We start from the raw sequence: 19,881 nt of genomic DNA, 5'->3' as shown, positions 1-19,881 counted from the left end.
CTAGGTTTGAAAAATAAAATATTTTATCCGACAGGAATTTCAACATATTGGTACAAATAACAAAAACTCAACACATGTCGTGTCGGTTACCTTTCCATGAAGAGACCCTTCTTCATAGCAGATAGATCACTAATGACCTACCAGTGTTCTACGAAGGTTCGGGTTCTATGTTTGATTAAGGGTTTTGGTTAGTTCAAAACAGGGTCAGAGTTTTGTTTGTGTATTATTGATCATTTTAATGTTTATATATTGGGATAAACATTCTAAAATGTTTCATTTGAGTAGGTAAAAGGGTGAGACAAAGACGATGCAATTCGAAGGATTGTGAAGGTGTCAAGGCAGGGTAGACTGATTGAGGGAGATTGTGGAGAGAGAAAGATGTGGGTAGAATACGGTGAGGAATAGACTTTGAATGAAGTGCGTTTCGACATTGTACCGTGTTGCTTTGTGAAAAAATATCTCACGGTGAGGTTATTATTGATATGTTTTATAAAACGAATTGCGCACCATGTTACGTGCTGTTGTGGATGATTACATGTTAAAATAAACATATAAGTCTCAATGTCACCACATAAAAGCAAAACATCTAACACCATTGGCATCATAAGTTTATAACACGGGGTAACACTTTGCTGATGAGACTCACAAAGTCTAAGCCATTCCAGAATTTTCCTGCTGAAACAAATAAGAGTTGGAATTGTGTTATACTTATTTCTGCTTTTACATTTGATCATTGCATAACACTCGATATGTATTCTTGGTCACATGATTCAGTTGGCGGTTGAGTCATGGTCAGTTTGTTACGGTACCGTGAGGTCCGTATGGTGCTGAATGTGTTTGTGTCGATGACGCAACCTCCAACTCTGGTGGGTGTAGAAGGGGGGACATGGCGTGGGAGGAGAGACGGGAAACCCCACGTAATCCTATTCGTTCCATCTCGTGCCATAAACACCACGCATTCACGAGTGACCAAGACAATACCAACATACAATACCAACACCCGACATTCGCCACTAAGTGACGCTCACGTTATCACGGCGCCTGTGCCAGGCTAGGTGCACTTTGAGGCTATCACGCGAAAGTTGTCGAAGGCTCGCTGCATGGCAGGCGGTCACGGGACACAAACCCCAGGTACCCGTGGGTTGACCGACTGAGATGACCGGCAAATGCACCGTGCCAAAACGCTGCAATGTATTGTCCCGGTCACTCGGGAGTGGGTGGCAGGAGATGGAAACGAGTGACCCAAGAAGAACCAGCAGCATTGCTCGAAAAGCCACAAATTCCGACGCACTTCACACCACCCGCTCGGCCAAGCTGGTGAGTAGGAGGCATTGCTCCTAGTGACGCCCACAGCCCACGCACGCGTGTGTGTTTGTGTGTGTGCGTCTGTGTGTCTGCGCGCAAGTCACAGCTGGAATCGCATGCGTCAAAGGCGATCCCCACCCCTCTCCCGTCGCTGGGCGTGCACAATATATACCAACCACGTCGTTGAAGCCAGTCGTCATTTGCATTCTAACCGGAGATGGTCTTTGGCTCGTGTCTAGACGGTGTGCGTGTGCTCCATTGAGCTCCTATACCTGGCTATTTTTCACAAACATCGAGCTTTGTTTTGACTGCTGCTGCTGCGGCTACTACGCGTGGTTACGTATTGTTATACCCGCGGTGTCATCATCGCACGAGCAGCCTGCACGGAACTTGAATTCGAGCGTGGCGCCTGTTGACTAAAAGTCCTGCCCCATCTGCTGCATCTTGTGTGATGGTGAGTGGAAGTTGTGTGGAGGGACGCGCTGCGCCACCAACCTGGCCGCCCGAGTTCGACTCCACTACCTCGGGTGACGAGTGTCTGAACCGGTCCTGGGCCTCCCCTACGTCGACTCAGCCGCAAATGAGTGTCCTGGGTGCTGCGCTGTGTGTAAAATCGTCGCCACGAGGGAGACAAAGGCGGCCGGGCGTGGTGCTGGCCACCCACCCCCTCGCGTACCGTGCCAGCCTTCACAGGTGCCCAGCACTTGCCCCAACAGTCGATTAAGGCTATACGGGGGATCTTTGTCTTTTTGTCTGTTTTACAAAATTTCCATAATTGTGTTTAGGCAGTACGGGAGAATCTTTGTTGACCAAATGGGGTGCATTGCGTCTTGATTGTGGACGCATGCAGAATAGTTTTTTTTCAGTGTGCTGGACGTAGCGTGCTGGTAAACGTGCTGTCAGAATGAACACGCCAAGTAGGTGGTAGAAGAGATGAGTGGTAGAAATGGACCATCAAGTATTGTTGTCTGCGTTTGCTAAACTTGCAGTTTTTTGGTCTTTGCTCATCGACAATCGGTGTGCACGATTAATGTTTGTTAAGCTCCGCTCTGCGGTGTAACTATTTTTCATTTTCAGATGGAATTGACTCCGTATGCACGAACGCACGTGGTTGCGTATACTGCCATGCGTCCCTGCAGGACTTCTATGCTGTAGCTACCTTGACTGGTGCATAAGTACTGTCTTCGTGCTAGTATCTGCACAGTGCTTGTAAGAATCGCAGGACTCTATTCATGTTTAACCTGTACACGTGAAAATAATCGGTGGAGCCGATCTGAGTTGAGAATCAGAATCCGTATTGATACAGGAGGACTCCGGTGAGCGATGAAGCTTTTGTTCACAGATGTCCAGTAGTAGTAGTTCGATTTTCCGCCACGGCTAACATCAGTGGCGAGTGGTGTCTACAAAAACCGGTTTTGGTTTCTCCCACCCCCATCATTAACCGGCGCTGACCAGCGTGGTGAAGTATGGTCAAACGACCCCCCCCACTTGACCGACAGCGTGGGGAGCCCCTCATCCAGGAGGGTGTCAACAAAGGGCTGTCAATAACAACAACAACAACAATAGGATTGTCAAACGATAGCCGGTCGGTTACCTGGGTAAATATTTTCGGAATCGATTACCGGTTCCGAACGTGAGTGACTGGAAATCGATTCCGGCGGAATGTCGGCAATGAACGCGCGGATTCGGCCCCCCTTCTCGTTCCACAGTTCAGGCGTGGTACAGGATCAGCCCCGGAAATTGCTTGGTTCGCGAGGGGTCTCCACTCGACAGGGGTTCGCCCGTCGTGGTCTTTGGTCTCCTCTTCCAGGCTCACGCAGACTCCCTTGAGACTTGGAAGACGCGCAACGGACGTGCCCCACATTTGAACTCGCCACGCGCGACCTGGCAATTAACTGTGGTGGCATTAATTAGGGGCCGTCCATAAATGACGTCACGCACCTAGGGGGTGGGGGGGCGTCAGACATTTGTGACGATGTGTGACGAGGGGGGGGGGGGGTTGAGAAATGTGACGTCACATCAAAATGCGCAACTTTAAATAAATATAGACAACACGTTCTACTTAATTAAATAGACGTTTTAATAAATGTTTTCTCCTACAACATCAGAGTGCAGCGCCACATTAAATACGCACTACAATGACAACAGTTTAAAGCGATTTGAAGCATGTTGTATTTTATTTGGAGGGGGGGGCAGAGCTTTGTGACGTCATTTTTGAGGGGGGGGGCCTGACTTTTGTGACGAAGAGGGGGGGGGTCAAAAATCGTCCAAGACCGCGTGACGTCATTTATGGACGGCCCCTTAGACACTGCTGCTGTGTGGACAGAGACGGGTGGGTTGTGGGTTTAAATAAACTTTTTCCCCCATCGCCTTTTAGTGGTGGCGAGATGTTAACTCCCTCGCCTGGTGTGCAAGCAGTGCGTGGATGAGATCCCGAGTCTGACGCCTGCTGCTGTATATTTGGAGTTTGCAGTGTCCTCTCTGCCCGTGGTAACGTGGATTTTTCTCTGGGTCCTCCGCATTTTCCCCTCCATATTTAGAATGGATGTGCGTTTCGACTATTTGGCTGCTATAGGTTTCCACGTGGTGAAGAGCCCCGTTGTTGAGCTATCATTTGTGGCCAGGTTGCTTCTGAAAGAGAGCGACATCGCTCAGTGAGGCTTACCTGGTAAGATAATGAAGTTTCATGGTTTAGTGCCGTGCCGGGAAATAGAATCGAACTGGGGAGTTCTGGATTACAAGTCCCACGTGATAATCCCATTATTTCAGGACGGCAACTCTCTTGATTCGCCAGTTATACAATTTCAAATGTGATGTTCATCGCTAGACTTTTTTTTAATATGTGCTGTAAACCCTTTGTACAGGTTTTTTTTATGGGGATCCCGATAATAGGAGAAACCCCAAAATTGTAACAACCATATGGATTCATCTTCTTGGTTTTTTCGGTAAAGTCACGTAGAAGGAAAGTAATAAAATAATAAAAATAAAACATAATAAAATAATTCTCACGACGTTTCGGCTACAACGCAAGTAGCCGTCTTCAGGTGAAGAATGAGACACTGCCAAGCTAGGAGCTTATATATAAGCTGGGTTGGAGGTGGAAGAAGAGCGCCTTAACATAAGAATGCGCTTTTCTTCCACCTCCAACCCAGCTTATATATAAGCTCCTAGCTTGGCAGTGTCTCATTCTTCACCTGAAGACGGCTGCTTGCGTTGTAGCCGAAACGTCGTGAGAATTATTTTATTATGTTTTATTTGTATTATTTTATTACTTCCCTTCTACGTGACTTTACCGAAAAAACCAAGAAGATGAATCCCTGCAGTCACGAAAGCTTTAAATCGAAACCATATGGATATTTTTTTTTTCAAAAGGGAGTTCGGTTGTTATACGCGTGTTGTATACACTGTGCTAGTGACGGTAGTCCGTGGTTTGTCATTGTCCACAGCTCAGGAAGCGATAAGTCAAGGGGCTCGCACTGAGTGAGGGGGGAGATATTATGATTCTCCTTGTGTGTGTCTTGTTATTGTGTGTGGTGTGTGTCTTGGTATTGTGTGTGTGGTGTGTGTGTCTTGTTATTGTGTGTGTGGTGTGTGTGTCGTGTTATTGTGTGTGTGGAGTGTGTCTTGTTATTGTGTGTGGTGTGTGTGTCTTGTTCTTGTGTGTGTGGTGTGTGTGTCTTGTTATTGTGTGTGTGGTGTGTGTGTCTTGTTATTGTGTGTGTGGTGTGTGTGTCGTGTTATTGTGTGTGTGGTGTGTGTGTCGTGTTATTGTGTGTGTGATGTGTGTCTTGTTATTGTGTGGTGTGTGTGTGTCTTGTTCTTGTGTGTGGTGTGTGTGTCTTGTTCTTGTGTGTGTCGTGTGTGTGTCTTGTTATTGTGTATGGTGTGTGTCTTGTTATTGTGTGTGTGTGGTGTGTGTGTTAAATTTTATTTATCATCAAATACTGAGCTATGTGGCCACATCGCCCGGAATTACCCACCCCTCCTCCCCCTCATCTTGTCACAACTCAGAAGTGTCCAGGCTCAAACCTGCTTAGCAAGTGCTGGCTGGGATGGTTGAGCCATGTGCCCACACAGGTTGTCATAGGGCTTTGTTGAGGGCTGTGTGGTAAAATCCACGGTTGTACTGTTCTTCTAAACACGTCTATGCTTCCCCATTTTCATCATCCTGAATTGACCGGCATGGTGAAGCATGGTCAAATAACCACCCCCTTTTGTGGGGAGGCCCTCATCCAGCAGTGAATTGACAATATTGGTGTACATGTACAGATACTGAGCACTCTACACAAACAAAACCCATGAATGCGTTCCTTCTATTATGAGATCTGTTATTAGTCTCATCGATGCATATTTACGAGAATGCCACAGATGTTTTGATTATTGATGTATTTAATTTAGCATATTTAGAAACAAACATATGCAGGAAGGAAAATCAATGTCTCCGAATAAACTTTGAATTATGTGCATATCACCTGTGCTCTGTCAACGTGGAACCTGTAAAAGGGAAATTGTAAATAGCAGCCGTGGAGAGGCACGTCGTAGGAGAGACAGAGGAACACACGCATCAGGGAACAAACGCAAATCACATTCATTATCAAGGACAGTAAGTGGGCTTGGGCAGGACGCGTCGCCACAAGGGTTTATTGTCGATGGTTCGAGGTTTGTGATGGAATGGTGGCCACGAGAGAGAGAGAGAGATCGTGTGTCTGGGAGAATGACGACGGTGCACAGAGTTGCAGCGGAGAGACCAGCTAATGGGAGCGACCGGCCCGTGCAGGAGTGACGCAGATTATGGCATCGCGATGGACTGTGAGAGATGGCGACAGGGTGTGGGAGGCCTTCATCCAGCAGTGGATAGAAACTCCTGCATCTTTATGACTTCCGATGCAATTTACATTTGAATATTGATTTAATATATATACACGATTACAATTGGTTAGGAACATGTATCACAGTTCAATTATTTTCGCACACTTTTATACCTCCTTGTGTCAGATCATTGTGCTTTCTACTTGTAGAAGTTTAACCCAGGCTGTCTCAATGCATCCTTACCAGGATTAAATCAAGGCGAGATCACGTGAGTCACGTTCATGTCATATACACACAATACTACAATACAACAGTGAGATTTATAGACCATCTAAATGACTGCATCTCAAACAAGCTGGACAGAAACATTGGGTATTTACTATCACTATTTTATAGCGAGAGGCAGCTCGTCAAAGGGTAGAGGAAAAAATCTAAAAGCATTGAGCCTGGCCTTGAACAAAGCATGGAGGCCACAGCGCAGATAGCTGGAGGGGAGCGAGTTCCAGACGATGCAGACAGCATATGAGAAAGAGCATCCTTCCACTCAGCAAAGGTTGGGCCGAGTTGAGGCTTCAACAGAAATCCTGGGTTTCCGGAGCGAAAGAATGTTGTAGACACATCACTGTGAACGGTACACAATTGCGAATGATCCAACAAAAATCCATCTTTGCGCATAACGCTCCTTTAGCTGATGTTTTATCTGCAACGTTTGTGCAACAGAATGGAGGTGCCCAGAGGCATCTTGCTGCTGCTCCTGACCTGCAGGCTTGTCGCCACGACCGCAGCCAGCCACCCGGACAAATGTCCCTCGGAGAACGAGCCGTGGTGGACCAGTTTTGCCCCGGCGGGCACGGTGGATCTGCCCACCTTCTCCTCTGCCACGGCCATCCAGCACGTGGCGACCGACGGAGACCACCTGTACGTGGGCGCAGTGGGAGCGGTGTACGTGCTGGACTCTGACCTGAGGCTCGTTCACGAGATCCCCTTCGGCAACGTGACGTGCGAGAACCCGGCGGCGCCGGGCCCTCCCCCGGCCGGTGACAACCTCAACCTGCTCACGGTGGTGCACAAGAGCGCCGACTACCATTTCTTGCTCACGTGCTGGAGCGCGCACCGCGGGGTGTGCCTGCTCCACACGCTCGACGAGCTGCCGCCCGCCGGGCCGCCCACGTGCCTCAACGGCGGCGACGGCGGCGACGGCGGCTGCCCCGACTGCTTCGCGAGTGCTGCCAGCACCGAGGTGGTGGTGAGGGAAGACGGCGGGGCGCATTTCTTTGTGGGCGCCTCCACCGACCCGTCGGCGGCCGACGCCGCCTCGCCCGCGACGCTGTCCGTCAAGCAGCTGTTGGGGAAGGAGGACGGATTCAAGTTCTCGGTGGGGCACCTGCCGTCGCTGACGGTGCTGCCCGAATTCCGCGCCGCCCACCAGGTCCGCTACGTGACGTCGTTCGGCAGCGGCGGCTACGTCTACTTCGTGACGGTGCACCCGGGTGCGCGCCACGGAGGAGGCACGCAGACGCGCATCGGGCGGCTCTGCGAGCCCGACCACGGGCTGCAGTCCTACGTGGAGCTGCCGCTCGTCTGCCTGCTCTCGGAGAAGCGCAGGAAGCGCCGCCAGGTCCCCGACAAAGGTAAACAAAAAAAGCGTCTCGCAGTGCGGTGGAATATTAGGGTCTAACAGGACCCTGCGGGGTGGGCTCGTAGGAATAATACTAATACCGGTACAGGGATATCGACCGCACACACACGCGCACAGACGCACGCACGCACACACACCGCACGCACACACACACACACGTACACACACATGCACGCACGCACACACACGTAATGAAGTTGTGTTGCTACTCTTCCAGTTCGCCGTGAATAACGATCCGAAGCCCAATAGCGCCCATTCATCACGCCGCTCGAGTGGGCCGGACACGCACACACGCACGCACGCACACACACGCACACAGTCACACATATACACACACGCACGCACACACGCACACACAGACACGCACACACGCACACACAGACACGCACACACACGCGCATACACACGCACACACACGCACGCAAACACACACGCACACACACACACACGCGCATACACACACGCACACACACACTCACACATATACACACACGCACGCACACACACGCGCACACACACGCACCTCTCACCTGCAAGGCAGCGGTCGCCGCTTCTCCTCCCACATCTCTCGTCGCGGCAGCTGTAGCGATGGTGCAAGTTTGTTTTTATCATCAATTCCTCCTCCACCCCTCCCCGCCACTGTTCACCCACCAGAATAAATGAGTTCGCCCATAGTCAGTCGATCAATAAGCCTCCCGCACTAGGCCTCGCGAAGCCTGCCGCACTAGGCCTCGCGAAGCCTACTGCACTAGGCCTCGCGAAGCCTTCTCTGCAGTAGACTTAGCGAAGCCTTCTGCACTAGGCCTCGCGAAGCCTCTGCACTAGGCCTCGCGAAGCCGCGCTTTTCGTGCACAAATAAGGCGATTAAATGTATCTCGTCTCTGTGTTAATAAATGTTTCTTGTCTCTGTGATAAAAAAACGTGCTGCGTTTCAGTAAAGTAATTTTTTTTTTAAATAAACGTGCTGCGTTTCATCTCTGTTAATAAGCCTGCCACACTAGGCCTCGCGAAGCCTGCCGCACTAGGCCTCGCGCCGTGCTTTTCGTGCACACATAAGGCGATTAAATGTATCTCATCTCTGTGTTGATAAATGTTTCTTGTCTCTGTGTTAAAAAAACGTGCTGCGTTTCAGTAAAGTAAATTTGAAGCGAAGTTTAAAGTTTCGCCGTGAGGCGCCGGAAGCGACGGCCATCTTGTTTAATTCACAGATTGCAGGGGGAGCGGGCGGCCATCTTGTCGGAAAGGGTCATGCCAAGTGTTTGCAGTAGGGGGCGATGTTGATACACGGACGGACGGACGGACGGACGGACACATTAATCTATTGGTGGTCTGGTCCACTTCGTTCCTACCAGTATAAAATGACTACCATAGCTGTCCGATGTGTTTCCAAGCTGTCCCGCGTATTGTTGGACGCGATGTCCGACGTTTCGTTTCACGCATTGGAAGCTTCTTGAGGAACTGAATATATACGGTACAACTGTGAAACTACGCAGTCGCGTACAACGAATACCGCTCTGTGGGCATTCAAAAGTGGTGGTCTTGTCCAGAGGCCAGTCCCAAATTGGGAAGATGGAATTTTCCACCACTGCCGGTGTGACATGAGTGCAGCCACACGTCTGTTTGAACGTTGATTCACAATTAACTCTTTATGTCTAGTGAGAGAGATTAAACATGTTAAAGAAGCACTACGACAGAATGGCTACAATAATGCTCAAATGAATGCCAAATCACGATCGCAAAGCAACACTGCTGAAAGCGATCAGATTGTTAAAACAATTAAAATACCATATCTCTCAGGAGTAACTGACAAATTAGCCCGTGTTTTGCAAAAGCAAAACATTACAGTAATATTTGGTACAGTACACAAAATTAAAAAATGTGTATCTTGCACTAAAGACGAATTACCTAAATTATTAACAGAAGGTGTATATCGGATTAATTGTTTATGTGGCAGATGCTATATTGGACAGACGGGACGTAACAGCGTAAGACTAAAAGAACACCAGAGAAACATAAAATTATCTCAAACGCAACTGTCGGCAGTGGCAGAACATGCTTGACAACAAGGACACTCAATAGATTTTGATAACGTTGAAGTGTTGTGTAAAACTAATTATTACTGGCAAATACTAATTAGAGAATCCATTGAAATTGAGAGAAATAGAAATAACTTTAATTGCTCTGACAGCTACAGGCTTAGTGTGGCCTGGAAGCGTTTTATTAAATAATACATATTACAATTCCTTCTCGGGGAAACACATACTAATTAACTGATTACTAACGTAGTATATAATTACAATAACACACATTACAACTAATTGCTAATCTATAACTTATCATAATAATTAACTGATTACTAATGTATTATATACCCCCCCCCCCCCCACCTTTAATTTCTGCACTTGAGTGGTTATAGTAAGTTATTAAATAATACACATTACAACTAATTACTAATCTACAACTCATTACTAATCATAACAATTGACTGATTACTGACCTATTATATAATTACAATACCCCCCCTCCGCCTGAAATCACTGCACCTGAATGAGTGAAATGATGACGTCACCCTGCTGCTGCTGCTCTATTTAAGACCGGGAGCTAGAGGGGAGCCTCACCATCCTGGCGAATTGCCCGATGATGCTGGATGTAATTACCAGCGAAACGTCGTACTCAAAAATTGTAAATGTTGTGGATTCACTCTTCAACACACCGGTGGGCTAAAGTAGTGAACTATTTTGTCTTTTGTCAACGTGACACTTTTTTTTACTGATTGGTCATGTCAGGTGGTGGAGGGTTACGACACATTTTTAAATAACGTGATCTAAACATTTAATTATAGCTCTCTTCATACGCTACAGTAATTTTGCTGGAGCAGTCACACCTGATGACGGATGCTTGTGTTGCTTCCGAAACGTCGTGATTTAATTTAGTTGTTTTATTTTTTATTTGATTTAGTTTTCACCTACGTGACTTTACCGAAACAGCCAAAGAGTATGGATCCTTGCAGTCACGAAAACTTCAAATCTAGAACGTACGTGATTTAACCCAAAAACGTTTATTATGAATAATATTGGTCGCGAAAGCCTCCGTGTTAAACCAAGCTTTGTGTTGTCTACTTGGCTTTACAAAATAAGTCGGCATTGCATATCAGTGAACATTTATTCCACCAAAACAAGGATGTAGACCGGCTGCTAACTGATTGTAACTTTACAACAGTGGACAAACGAGTAGGAGGTGGAAGTGTTTTTTCGTTGCGCCTCGAAGCACACGGACACGCTTGCTGCAATTCAATTCATGAGTCACAGCTGTTATTGCTACGTTCTCATGATGTGTTGACGACACCAGCATCATCTTCTTGGTTATTTCGGTAAAGTCACGTAGAAGGGAAATAATGAAAATAAAACATAATAAAATAAAATGCTCACGACGTTTCTGCCACAAACAGCCATCCTCAGAAACACACCAGCAACGTTATTCGTACAATATAATATTTTAGCTGCCACGGTTGGCTGGAGGAGAATGTCTTCGGGGAATGATATCTTACGTCTTGCCGTGTGTCCCTATGCTAAGGCGTGTGTGTGCTTACGCTCTGACAAAGTAATGTAAGCTCTGTAATGTTTTGCTAATGTATACATGCCTTCAATATCATTGCCAAAATTGTGTGTGATTTAACAGATTCGATAGCAGGTCGTAAAATAAAAAATATCGTAAGGCACTTGGAAACCAAACCAAATGTATGGGGCAGCGTGCATCCTCTTTCCCCACTCATTTCTGTCCTTCATATTCTGTGGTTCACCTCTGTATGAATGTATGTTGAACTTCTTTTGCACTGTACGTAGCCATCTGTGCTAATACTGAGGTGCGGGGGAAGGACAACAAACTAAATACAAAAAGCAGCTCTAAAGAAATTAGTTTCAAATCAAGATGATTTAAAAGTGCATAGCTCCAGTGGCTTCCAAATATCAGAAGGAAGAGCGTTCCAGACGGCCACAGAAGCACATCTGAAAGCGCGTGATGCGGTGACTGTGTTTGTTCGATGGCTCGCCACAAGCTGCCGCTGCGAGGATGACCAGAGTTCGCCTGATGGTTTATGCTTCTTGACGAGAACAGCAAGGTGTTGTGGTTTATTTGTGGCACCGTTTTATACGCCTCGGTCTATTCAGCATCCATGCCACCTCATTGAAGGGCGAAAAAGCACAGGCTGAAAAGTAATAATGGTTTTTGTTCAAAATGTTCTGGGTGCCTCCTAGACAAATATAAATGTTTGGGGTGTCTGGACACCCACGGAACTCAGTTTGATTTTGCGGGTCTCCTAAATATAAATACTGCTTTACAATCGATGGTTGAAACGCATCACTGTAAACACTTATGACAAATCCTGTCGGTAATTTGGCAATTAAAGGCATATCATTACTTGGTGTATTACTACTTCTAGTTGCGTGCAACATTTCAAATAATTTAGTTTATTTTACGTTTGCTTTTAACTTCAAAATTTGTATATATCATCGGAAAACCAGAACTTAAATTGCTAATTTAAATAATACGACTGTTATGGCATCAAGCATTGGTGGTGGTAAAACAATCAAGGGAAAGAATGAATAATATAAATCAAATTGGGACGTAGCATTTCATTTTAAAAAAGTGAAATAAATATAATTTTTCACTTTTATTATTTAATTATTTCCCTTCTACGTGACTTTACCGAAAGAACCAAGAAGATGAATCCCTGCAGTCACGAAAGCTTTAAATCGAAATTTAACGTAATCTTTTACTTACGATGAATGATGATGTTGACGATGATATTGGTGGTGGTGTTGGAGGGGGCTTACACGTGGAGGGAGACCGCGTGGGAATGTTGAGAAGGGATGATGGTGACGAGATATTCATCCGCAGCATCTACTGTGCAGCACAGCACAAGCAGACGGTGCGCTATTTTTCGACGTGGAGATGAGAAGCTTGGCAGCATCGAACCGTGTGAGAGCCGAAACATCACCCCAGTGTTCCAGAAAACAGACCTCATTAAAAAAACGGTGCGTAGTCGAAACGCTCGTTCGATAACTTGAAATTCTTTCGCACCGTACGTAGCCTACCGTGCTAATCAAACCGCGCTCAGCGAGGTGTTCCTGTACGCAAAGATGCTTCAACAAAACTACGACAGCCTCTGGGCCCCAATAAAATGAAAAACCCGCTTCTGTTCACAGTGGCCTCGCCTCTGCTCACGTTGCCCGTCTTTTGTCCCCGGCAGTAGCGTCACAGGCGCCGGCAGAATCGGCGGTATTCACCTCGATGGCGGCAGCGTTCGTCGCTCGCCCGGGCAGCTGGCTCGGCGTGCAGCTCAACGTGCGCGCGGGGGAGGACGTCCTGTTCGGCGCGTTCAGCGAGACCGGCGCGACAGCCCGCTCCGGGATCTGCTCCTTCCCCTTGAACATGATCAACGAACTCATCGGGCATGGGAGGGACACGTGTGTCAACGAAGAGCGCGACAGGGGCATGCAGTACTTCTTTGGGCCCGGCGAGCGCAAATGTCTAAAGGTGAGCGGCCTGAGCAGCCTGAGTGGCCTGCGTGAGTCTTGCGCTCGGTGCTTTGGTGCTCATGAGGCGGGAGACGAGACACTCGAGTTATCGTCGTCGTCATGGTTTCCATTATTGTTATCATTCTTCATCATCGTCGTTATCTTGACCAGCTGTAATAACCATATCAAGAGTCACATTGTTGTAATTTATGTCACAGTATATATTTTTTTGCTGTGGAATTTCCCCCAATATTATGCCTATTGTGCGATTATTGGCGTGTCATCGTGAGGTGAAGAAGCCATTCACATCTCTTGCACGGCAGTGGGACCCTCCTCCGTGTTAGAGGAACGTCCCACACGAGCAGGGTGACCTCCTGGAGATCCCTTTGAAGCGACGTGGTCCGTACGCTAGAGGACCGCACTTTCACACCCGCTCTGCCATTGGCGTTTGATGTTTCGCTTTTGGACCATGACCTTATTTGGCACCAGCAATCAAACATCGGGCATTTGCAGCATGTATCAGATACATTTTTGTACGTGTAGGGAGAAGACTGGTAAAAGTTAAATGTTGAACATTGGTGCACCGCGGTATGCCGTGTACACTTCACGTGGCCTTAAAGTGCACATAGCCTGGTACAAGCGCCGTGGTGACATCGCCACCACTTAGTGGCGAATGGCGGTTGTTGTTGCTGTCAGGATGGTGAACGTGGAATGCAAAATCTGTCTCGTTTGTCCACCACCCTGACCTTTGACATTATTAGTTGAAAAAAATCTGTATTTTTGAGGAGATTAATGCATTTCTGTAATATTCTCCCAAATCTTTTGCCATTCAATTTCGAATTGACAAGAATGCAATTTGCATTGGCAGTTGAACTAAGAAACGAGTGAATCCGTGTCTTCTATGGCAGGGCTTCTCAAACTTACACTAAGCTGCAGTCCACATGTTTTATTTTCACCAATCTTACGGTGGATCACTCAAATGTTGTGAAACGTCCTTCCCGTGGTCGTCGAGGTGCCCATCCCCTGGCTCGTGGTGGTGATGGCGGCGATGTTGTTGTTGTTACGTCAGCCTGACTGAACTTGCGGTGCCCACGCCTCACAGAATGCAGCCCTCCCCCTCCCTCCCCCGTCACGTGGGACAAACGCCCCACCGGACAAACTCAAGGACTAACGCCTCGCGTTCAACCACCTTCAGTTTCAGTTTAATATATTAGGCATAGCCCTGTGAGCCAAGCGGCTCTTGACTCGGGTGCAACCGCAACAAACAAAAACATGAACGAGAAACATCGTTCACGCAACAGAAAAATCCAGGAAAAAAGAGCAAAGTCTTCCAGAAAAAACGCTGTGTGCAAAAATCCTGGTGGGATGCAAGTCAAACAATAACAACCATAAGACAATTTAGATTAAAGTTATCCGTCTAACTCTGTACTACAACAAACAAATATGGCTAAACCAAAAGTTTTCGAGATCACCAAAATCAAGCTATAAAAACAATGTAACGGTGATCATGGGAACTGTGATTCAAATTTAACGATATACATAACATGTACGACCTTAAGCGAGACCTTAACATTAATTGAATGCCCACAGCGTGGTGAGACTGCAATGGTGTGCATCAGAGCTGCTTTCAGCATGATTTTGAGTTTCCCAAAAGGCTGTTTACGTCACATATCAAACAAGTTGCAGGACCCTCTTGAGAAAAGAGTCTTTGAGACTTGGTGAGACTTTCCCGGATAAATTAAAGGCGTGTTCTCACTGACAAATATTCAGGCTTGTGTTAGACAGGCCTTGACACACATGCGTTATTCGTTTCACTCATTGCTTTAATCCTTCAAGCGAATCGATGTTCAATGCATTGCTGTTCCAGATTTGTAAGGAAGTTAGCAATGTGTCTCTTGGAATTTTTTTTTACAATGTCATGACACATCCTTGTTTGGGTGGGGGGGGGTGTGGCCAGGATGGTGAAATCGCTGTCGCATCAAGACACGGGAAGTATGCCTGTGCGGTGTGTTTTCTGGTTTTACCGCGCATTGTTCATCACGATGTCCGACGTTCCGCTCCACGTGTTGGACCTACGTGGGGCGAAACGTCGGGCATGATGCCGAACAATGCGTGGTACGACGGCCCTGCAACTTCACCCTGGTTTCAGGAGGTCCACCCAAAATCTCAGCGGGACACACACCGCAGACAATGTCGAACAAACTTCAAATAAATATTCAACACGAAACAGAATGGGTACCGTCATGAGAATCTGCTCCTCATGTGTATTAGGAAAGGCTGAAGAAACACCGCCAATGGCGTTAAATATTGTAGCAACATTTTTATTATTTTTTACTCGGCTACAAAATGTTGGCAAGGGAGGCTAAGCCTTGGGGCAGGGTGGGGCACAAGTCCCTGTAGGTGCCCCTCGACACGACGTGGCTGCCGTACAACTCCAAAACACGTTGGAGAGAGATATACGTACGGCTCGGCCTCGAAAACATACGCAGCAGTGCGAGTGGCGTGTGTTTAACAGCGAAGGAAGTCACCCAGACCTGTGTGGGCAGGATGGCTTGTGAGGAGAATCCTGTCTCAGAGGGCCTCTGTGGGGTACATCATACTTTTTTGCCAACTCATCATCTCTGGTTACCCGTGGACTTTGGAGTGTTGTTTGTGTACACTTTCCACATACAGTATTTCAGCGGGGCAGAGCAAGACTTGCTCACAAGTGTGGTCTTGTTTTGATTATGGCCACGTTTGTGTGTGTTTTTTTTGTTGCATTAGAGGCATTTAAGCCTGATCCCTATAAGGTAATGTGGAATTTCCACCACTGAAATAGAATTGATAGTAGAGGTGACTGATACCAAATTACTTATGTGAGAAGAGACATTCTGACTTGACTTTAAGGCTTGCTAAAGGTTCGGTAAAGCAGAATAATGATAATAAGATTTATGTAAATTTCTTTGTAAATGCACTTAACCACAAATCAGTGGCAAAAAAGCATTCCTTGGGATTTAAAAGTTTTTAAAGAGATATATTTTGGACATACACTGCATAGATAACCTGTAAAGGATGTACAGCTAACCTCCTGAACATTTCAACTGGTTTGTCCAGCTGTGATGGCACTTCGCGCAAGAGTTATCATGTGTTTATAACGACCACTCCACAAAACTTTCAGCGGTCTCTCATAATTCTTTTTACGATGTGTCTAGAACATAGTGCAGTTTAATCTCGAAGGACCTATCGTTGCACGACCTGCTTTTTAACAGTTTCTGACCTCATGCCTGACTCCAATGTGGGTTGGAGAGGCCAGAGCTGTCTCAGGGGTGGGGGGGCAGGGCCCGTGGGCAGTCGACGGTGCCAACATCGGAAAGAAGAGAGGGGAGCCACTCGCTGTCACTGTGTGGATAGGGCTTGTGATGTGAGCGGACAGGCCTGACGAATGGGAAGTGTACGTGTGCGCGCATTTATGTTGAACTTCTTTCGTGGCGCACGAAGTCAACCGCGCTAAATGGAGGTGCATGTGGAAGGACAACAAAAAAAAACGCCACGTTTTCTAGTCGGTCCTTCCAGAAACGTGGTAGCGGGGAGGGCACCGCGCCTCAGCATTCCATGCCGAGCGAGCGTCTTGCGTCTGTTGTTTTTCATGATCCAGAGCGCGGCGCCCGTCAGCCCGTGCGGCTCGGACAACGACTCCCCGCTGGTGCTGGCGTCCGACATGACCCGCTACGACATGTTCCCCAACCTGTTCAAGGACACAGCCATCACCTCTCTGGCCGTGCACGCTCTCGGCAACGACACGGTGGCTAGCGTGGGCACACGCGACGGACAGCTCGTGCAGGTGCGAGAGTGGGGGGGGGGGGAGTTGGGGTGGGCTTCCCAGAACTGGGTAACCTGATTCTTATAAAAAGTCCACCGGTTCTCGTTGAACGGCTCCGATCATCGTAGCCACTTGCTCGCTAGCTTGGTTCTATGAGCGAAGGATGGAACAAGAGGCCGTGAACGGCTTCGTACTGCGGTCATGACGAGGATGTTAATTTCTGTGGTGCAGTAGTGGCGTGGTTGGCGTGGGCCATGTGCGAGAAATTGAATGGGAGCCCCCTGTTCAATATTCCCATTTTTTTAAAGGCCAGCGATTGGGTTCCTCCGGTCTGTGGACCCCAGTGCAGTTTCAGCGCCAGCACCCTCGATAACTACCCCGACTGGTTGTGTTGCAGGTATTGATGGATCGCCACCGCGTCTACGAGCCCTACGTGAACATTACGCTGGACAAGGGCAAGGAGGTGTTGCCTGCAGCCATCGTTCTTCCCCGCAGTGGCGTGTTTGTCGTCGCTGGAAACAAGGCGAGTCCTCCCCATCCCCCCTCCAGGTGTTTGGGATTTTGTTGAGCAGTTCAACGCAGTTCCGTCCAGCCGAGTGGCTGTGTGTGGAGGAGCGTAACCTACGGATTACACACAACGGTGGTGCACATATGCAGAGGTTGAGGCCTGCATCCAGCAGTGGATTGACATAGTTGTACATTTATGTGTGCAGAGAGTAGCAGTTGCGTCTTGGTTAGTGCACGGCTATCTGACACCGGTGGCGTTATATCTGAACCGGCATTGAATCCTCCCCTTCACCGACCAGCGTGTTGAAGTATGGTTGAAGACAAAGATCCCCTGTATAGCCTGAACAGACTGTTGGCGCAAGTGCTGTTATCGAGTATGGCACACGAGGGGGTGGGTGGCCAGCACCACGCTCGGCCATCTTTGTCTCTCGAGTGGCGATGTTTACACATCGCACCAGGTACTTATTTGAGGCTGAGCTGACCTAGGGGAGGATCAGGACCGGTTCAGATAATCGTCACTGGCGTTGGCCGTGAGCGGGCTAATGCAGCAAAACAAAACGGTTCCAAGGAGAGATAAAAAATTATAATAAAAGAAAATAAAAATAGGATTGATTATTTCATCAAATCATGAGAATTCATCAAATGATCGGTGGGGGTGAATCATCATATGCCAAACACAGGCGTACAGCGACTTTAATTCTCATCGCGCGGGTACGGAAGGCGATGTGTTCGTTATTATAACCGACTTTTTATTTAGTATGGAGCGAGGGCCGACACAATCGAAGTATCGCATTGAGCAGACACGCTCGCGACGGAGCGGCTCGTGGCGTTGCAAGTCGGCGTTTGAGCTCCGACGCCAGGACACCGTGACCTTTCCCTTCACGTTCGAAATAAAATTAAGGGAATTGAATTGAATTGCGTGCCGCCCTTTGACACGCAACGATGATTTAAAGCCTTTATAGACGACACGGACAATAAATCGGGAGTTACTTCATGATATTACGACGCAAGGGGCAGCGGATGCATGAAGCTGTTACGCGAGAGGGGAGGGATATCACGGTGGACAAGTTTGGAGCGTACTTTGTGATTTATGTTCCTACCGGTCCCATGTGGATGTGTGGCGCCTTTAATGGAATGAGACTCTTACAGCGCCAACATAATTTCCCCCCTGCGTGCAGCGTGTTTTCTCGTGAGATGGCTAAGTGTGTGGCGTAGCCTTGGGTAATTCTGCTGTAGAGTGGTGTCTGCCAAAGAAAAGGTCTGCGAGCCCAAATGTTTCTGGATTGCAGGACGTGTGACCACTTACAGAGCGAACGTTTCAAACCAACACGCGCAAGAACGTGTAAATGGCACTCTGCCCTTGTGCATTATGCAAAGCCATCATTCTCTGAGAAGCAGTGGATTTCATGAACAAGTACATTGTGGTCCTCTTGTCTGAAGTCACCGTCACAATATATTGGCACAGATGTGACCGACCTGACAGGCAGCAGTGACACAGAGGATAGACATCTGTAGACCGTTGGAACGTCCTTTGCCAGTAGCAAAATATGATAATTGTTTTTTTTACCCTTTTATCTGGCAATAAAACTGACACCTTTCGGCGTCATCTGGTCCAACACCATGTGAGACTAGGCTCTAAGGAAAGCTGTCTGGGGTGTGGACCAATCAATTTCAAGGACAGTGCATACATTATCAGAGTTGTGTTTTTTGTTTGCATTCCGACTGCAGGTATTGTGGTCAATGCAAACATGACTCCTTGTAAAAAAAGGTGTCAGTTTTGTTGCCAGATAAAAGGGTAAAAAAACTATTATCTGTAGACCCGTTTTGTTCTTGTTAGGACTCACCAGAATGGTGCAGTCACCAATGCTCGCTGCTGCTGCAAACGTGTTCATCTGTGAACCACGTATGTGGAGTGCCCCCCCCCCGCTTCCACACAATGGGGGCCCATTGGCCTGGCTAATGCCAACAGTAATGACATCTGCAAATGACGATAAAACCTCGTGACAGAGCGAATGAATCCGCAAAAACTCGACGGGCAACGTCAGCCGTGTGATTGCTAGCGGAGGCAGCGCACTTGGGTGGTCGTTGGCGCCACGCCGTACTGGCTTGTCGGGTTTTTGTGGTGTGCGTCTGTGCGTGTGTCTTTGTGCATGCAGACTGACGATACAATGCAATAGGTACGTCCAACACAATTGCAGGTCCGAGCTCACTTTTCCAAGGGAGACCTTGCTTGAAATAAAAAAAGGCTTGCGTGCAACTATTAAAAGCGGTGCGTTACTGTTGCACCGTAAGACCACGAGAGATGG

General features: G+C 47.7%; 1 protein-coding gene across 5 annotated transcripts in view; it reads left to right on the top strand.

The window, feature by feature from the left end:
- The window catches only part of LOC144943767 (hepatocyte growth factor receptor-like), a 54,721-nt gene that overhangs the window by 9,477 nt on the left and 25,363 nt on the right, over positions 1-19,881 (top strand). For 4 of the 5 annotated variants that reach the window (XM_078871576.1, XM_078871572.1, XM_078871574.1 and 1 more), the window contains exons 2-5: positions 6,835-7,745; positions 13,002-13,288; positions 16,904-17,089; positions 17,466-17,591. In XM_078871576.1, coding sequence (XP_078727702.1) covers positions 6,835-7,745; positions 13,002-13,288; positions 16,904-17,089; positions 17,466-17,591 — 1,510 coding nt within the window. Of the gene's footprint in view, positions 1-1,518; positions 1,760-6,834; positions 7,746-13,001; positions 13,289-16,903; positions 17,090-17,465; positions 17,592-19,881 lie in introns of those variants that run through there. The other variant, XM_078871575.1, reaches the window with a different exon arrangement.

This window comes from Lampetra fluviatilis, chromosome 32 (assembly GCF_964198595.1).
Source record: "Lampetra fluviatilis chromosome 32, kcLamFluv1.1, whole genome shotgun sequence".
In the NCBI taxonomy this organism is placed as follows: domain Eukaryota; kingdom Metazoa; phylum Chordata; class Hyperoartia; order Petromyzontiformes; family Petromyzontidae; genus Lampetra; species Lampetra fluviatilis.
The sequence above is the reverse complement of the archived record's forward strand: the minus strand, read 5'-3'. Positions and strand labels throughout refer to the sequence as shown.